The sequence below is a fragment of the Perca fluviatilis genome, chromosome 11 (genome assembly GCF_010015445.1).
Source record: "Perca fluviatilis chromosome 11, GENO_Pfluv_1.0, whole genome shotgun sequence".
Taxonomy (NCBI): Eukaryota; Metazoa; Chordata; class Actinopteri; order Perciformes; family Percidae; genus Perca; species Perca fluviatilis.
The window spans coordinates 35,911,060-35,916,108 of record NC_053122.1 but is presented as its reverse complement, the minus strand read 5'-3'; the positions used below and the strand labels follow the sequence as shown (position 1 = coordinate 35,916,108).

The window sequence follows — 5,049 nt, the reverse complement described above, 5'->3', positions numbered from 1 at the left end:
ACTGTTCCTTAAGGTCTCCTAATAGGGTATGTAACATTGGTTGGGCTGAAAATTGCCCGAATGCTATTTTATTAGGCCCTTAACTACCCTGTGAATATGGCTCTATTTGGAACAAGAGCTTTTCTTCCAAATATGGTATGCTCATTAATATTCTGAATGAGTTAAATATGGGCCGCTTTACGAAAATGGATGGCTAATTGCAAATTTTGTCCGACTGTGTGTTTGAGTTCAGCGCCGGTGCTGCCTGTGTTGCTGCCTCGCGCCCGGCCTGCCTTCCTTCACAGACCCCGGCCTGCTATGAGGTACTTGGAGCTCCGTCACGACTGGCAGCCCACTGCACTCCATACCCACGCAAAGTCACGGTCTCTTGGGCTAATGACAACCAAATGCCCCTGCCCTGACCTAGCTCCAGGGCCTGCAACTCCCCTCTTCCTGCTAGCTAAATGCCCGGTGTATGTGAGTGAGAGCGCGGTCAGCGAGCTTGTTACGCCAGCAATCTCTTACCACAGGTTTCAGTTAATCTTTTAATGTGTGTAATTATAATGTGTTGAGTTATTTAAACAAACGATTGGGGAAATAAACGCCGCTTGTCCGCGAGTCCCATTGATAGAGCCTGCGGCTGGATTTAGATTTGTAGCTACAAATCACGGATAGTTAGCTTCATTTTCGGCGTCATTCTGAGTATATTTTCAGTTTGAATTTCGTCACGCCATGTATACAACATCTAACTAAATGTCGTATAAAGTTAACAACGGTGTCCGATTTCAAATTAATGAATATTTGTGAAGAGTAGCGCTTCCGTTAGCTGCAACTGTCCCTTCAATCCTAGCTGTCTGTGTAGCTACAAATCATGGATAGTTAGTTTCATTTTTGGTCGTAATTCAAGTATATTTACAGTTTGAATTTCGTCACGCCACGTATACAACATCTAACATCTAAATATCTTATAAAGCTAACAACGGTGTCCGATTTCAAGTTAATGAATATTTGTGAATTTCAGAGGAATTCTAAGAGGAGGCTAGCTAGCTCTCATTGATAGAGCTACATCCAGCCGCAGGCTCTATCAATGAGACTCGCGGACAAGCAGCGTTTATTTCCCCAATCGTTTGTTTAAATAACTCAACACATTATAATTACACACATTAAAAGAGTAACTGAAACCTGTGGTAAGAGATTGCTGGCGTAACAAGCTCGCTGACTGCGCTCTCACTCATACACCGGGCATTTAGCTAGCAGGAAGAGGGGAGTTGCAGGCCCTGGAGCTCTGTCAGGGCAGGGGCATTTGGTTGTCATTAGCCCAAGAGACGGTGACTTTGCGCGGGTATGGAGTGCTGTGGGCTGCCAGTCATAACGGAGCTCCAAGTACCTCACAGCAGGCCGGGGTCTGTGAAGGAAGGCAGGCCGGGCCGCGAGGCAGCTACACAGGCAGCACCGGTGCTGAACTCCAACACACAAACGACTGACAAAGGTTCCGGTTTTTGGGAGGTTGACGTCAACTTCTAGCTTTGAGATTCGCCCGTTTTCAGCAACAGTTTCAAAATATGAGATTTTCATAGTAAAGGGGTGTCAATGGGATTTTGAGCTTCTGTGTATCTCCTATTTACCCACCGAATGTCGTTATTCAACTATGACAGGGTAAAATTGGTTTTGCATTCTATCAACCCTTGAAAAACTTGATCAGCAATTCTTTAGTTTCCAGTCTGACAGTGTTCAGTGTGTTTATGATCCATTGGCTGCCAGGTAACAGGTGATGGTTGGATAGGATTGGATGATGCAAGTCATGTGATCATGTCCTCTGGTTTTTAGAGCAGCTCTCAATAAGACTGAGTCAGTGTTTGGTAAGAGAACAAAGGAACATGGCTTCATCCTTTCTCGGCGTCTCCCTGCTCTTCATCAGCCTCAGCACAGCAGGTAGGATCAATACTCTGATCACTGATCAATACTCCGACTATTCACTGAGGTTGAAACTGATTTTTTTGTTCTTCAGATGGATTTATGGAATATTTTCTGTCCCGTTGTGAGTTTAACTCCTCTGATCTGAAGGACATCAAGTTCATCCAGTCATTATATTACAACAAGGTGGAGTTTGCCAGGTTCAGCAGCAGTTTGGGGAAGTTTGTTGGCTACAATGAGTACGGTGTGAATAAGGCAGAAGACTTGAACAACAACCCTTCATATCTGGCTTTACTGAGAGCTGCAAAGGAGTTGTTCTGCAAATTGTACATTGATTTTGCCAACGACCATTTCCTCTCTAAATCAGGTGAGTTTGTGTTTCTGTAACATCCAAAATCATCACATCATTTATAAGATTATATACATATACAAATATATCATTAGATATATGTAATGTTTTATATATATATAATCCACATGAATTCCACCTTTAAAATCAAATAAGATAATTTTAATTCATTAGAAATTCAGTTATCAGAAAGCATGATGAAATGAAATGCTGTGGTTCAGCATGAGGGGAGTCTGATACACAACTGCAACAGCAATACTGCAGTTGGCATTACTGATACTGTTATTACTTTAGTACTACTAACACATGTATTTGTGAAGTTTGCTTAATGATAATATAGTGATAATCATCCTAATGTGTGCCTCAGTCAAGCCACACGTCGTACTGAGCTCTACGGCGCCCCCTGCTGGTAAACATCCGGCCATGTTGGTCTGCAGCGTCTACGACTTCTACCCCAAACAGATCAGGGTGAGCTGGATCAGAGACGGAAAGGAAGTCACCTCTGATGTCACTTCCACTGATGAGTTGGCAGACGGTGATTGGTACTACCAGATCCACTCTCACCTGGAGTACACGCCTAGGTGAGCCACCTCTAGGTCCAGTAAGCTTCAGGTCTAGTTAGCTCTAGTTTTTTCCAGGTCTAAGAGCCTTTTTTCTAACAGAGTTGACACAGGAAGGATTCTGCACATTTTTATAAATAAGTAAGTGCCTGAATCTCTGATGTGTTGGTTTGTGTCAGCAGGTCTGGAGAGAAGATCTCCTGTATGGTGGAACACGCCAGCTTGAGAGAACCTCTGATTACTGACTGGGGTAAATACTATTTAAATACTGTCTGTGGCCATTTTCAAACCTGCATACTATACTAGCAGTGCGTACGGATTTTGCCAACATGTAGCATGTAGTATGCTGTATGCAAATAAAAGCAAAATCTGCGTTATGCTAAAAATACCCGGATGTCATAATGATTCAGAGAAAATCTCCAGTATTCCTCGGACCAGTCTATGCCTCCTACTGTATCCCACAATGCGAAGCGCCGCAACAATCACAACAATTGTGGATTGCCGTTGTGGCAAACAACTGGAAACTTTTTACAATGTTCATCTGCTATATCATCACTAAATTCACTTTTGAGGCTTTAATTGTGAAAAATCAACTATGTATAGCTCAAATAGATAGATATTTATTGATCCCAAAAATGGGAAATGAAAGTGTTAGAGCAGCAAAATATCAATCACACAGCACAGAATATACATGAAATAATAGGATACAATATACATACATACAATATACATGAAATAATAATAGTATGGGCCATTTTACCAGAATGTATGGCTAACTGCAAATTTGGTCAGACGGTGTCGGAGTTCAGAAGCTCCACAGTCTGAAGGCGACGGCCGGAGGGTGCCTGTCTCTACCTACTGTCTCCTCACCTGTCTCTCTCTGCATGTCTGTCCTCAGAACCATCCATGCCTGAGTCTGAGAGGAACAAGATTGCCATCGGAGCCTCAGGACTGATCCTGGGTCTGGTCTTATCTCTGGCTGGATTCATCTACTACAAGAGGAAGGCCCGAGGTCAGAACAGTGCTCGCTGTAGATTAGTTCAGACCTCTTTAGAGAACGTTAGACCAGTTTCACAATAGTTCCAGTCTCAGAGGAGTTACAGACCAGGTTCGGAGTCTGAACGCTGTTCATCTTTACAACTCCTTCTGAAACCTGTCTCAGATATTTCTCTATAATAACGTCATACTGAACGATGGATTTGTTTCAGACCACATCAGTTATACTGATTAATGTCCGGATGTGTTATTGTCTTTTCTCTTTTATCCAGGACGGATTCTGGTACCCAGTAGCTGATTCTGGACCTGGTTCTGGTCCTGTAGCTGTTTGTCAGATGGAATAAAAAGCAGCTGCTGCTTCAACCTGCTTTGCGTGTTTTCAGCTCGGTGCTGCCAAATGCTGGACCGACTCAACTCCTGATTCTCTGATGATTTGGACTCTGATACTCAGCTGGTCTGAATCCTGATCCAGGACTATGGTGTTACTCTGACAGTCCTGGACCAGGTCTGAACCCTGTGGTGTTAATCTGACGGTCCTGGACCAGAGGCCTGTACGAAGAAGCAGGATCAACATGTCCTGGATTTCTTTCAGTTACCCGGCTTCACTAACCCTAACAACCTGTGTCACGATGGTGGTTATCAACCAGTTCAATCAACCATCAGGGTTTCCCAATACAGCGGCTCGCACGTTCACATAAAAGAGGCGGGGTTTGCACACCACGACCAATCACAAACATCTACCAGAGCCGCATATTTTCCATAAAAAGAGCAAACTATAATTCTACATAAATATGAAGAACATGGTTTTGCAGGCAAAACGCAGGAAGGAAAGCTGGCAAAAAAATAGCCGACGCTGTAAATGCGTAAATCACAACTCTTATCAATATCAATTCCCCATCAGTCAGGACCAAGATCTGACCAGAATTACACGTGTGCTTTCCATAAACTGTCGTTGCTTTAGCATGTTATTGCAGTTTCAACCCTGGCAGTGGGAAGCGATCATGAGAGAAGAAAATATATAAAAACATAATTCAAACCGATGTGTCGCCTTGGCAACACACGGCTCAACAAGCCAATCAATCAACTCAGAGTAGGTTCATGCGCGTGCACCACCATGGGCGTCAGTTTGGTTTGAAATGTGCTGGGGACAGAGACGCATTTGGAAGTACTTTTCCAGAAGTGCTGGGTACTATGACACTTTTTTTTTTCCTCTTTCGTGCAGCTCATGTTTTGAAAGACGCTGTCCTGTAG

General features: G+C 43.4%; 1 protein-coding gene across 1 annotated transcript; it reads left to right on the top strand.

Annotated features, from left to right (window-relative positions):
• Window positions 1-1,829: 1,829 nt before the first annotated feature.
• Window positions 1,830-4,522, top strand: LOC120568882 (H-2 class II histocompatibility antigen, E-S beta chain-like). The gene is made up of 6 exons (XM_039816629.1): window positions 1,830-1,911; window positions 1,988-2,260; window positions 2,610-2,823; window positions 2,985-3,052; window positions 3,701-3,814; window positions 4,071-4,522. The coding sequence occupies exons 1-6, from the start codon at window positions 1,857-1,859 to the stop codon at window positions 4,094-4,096; spliced, it is 750 nt and encodes a 249-aa protein (XP_039672563.1). The 5' UTR covers window positions 1,830-1,856; the 3' UTR covers window positions 4,097-4,522.
• The last annotated feature ends 527 nt before the right edge of the window (window positions 4,523-5,049 follow it).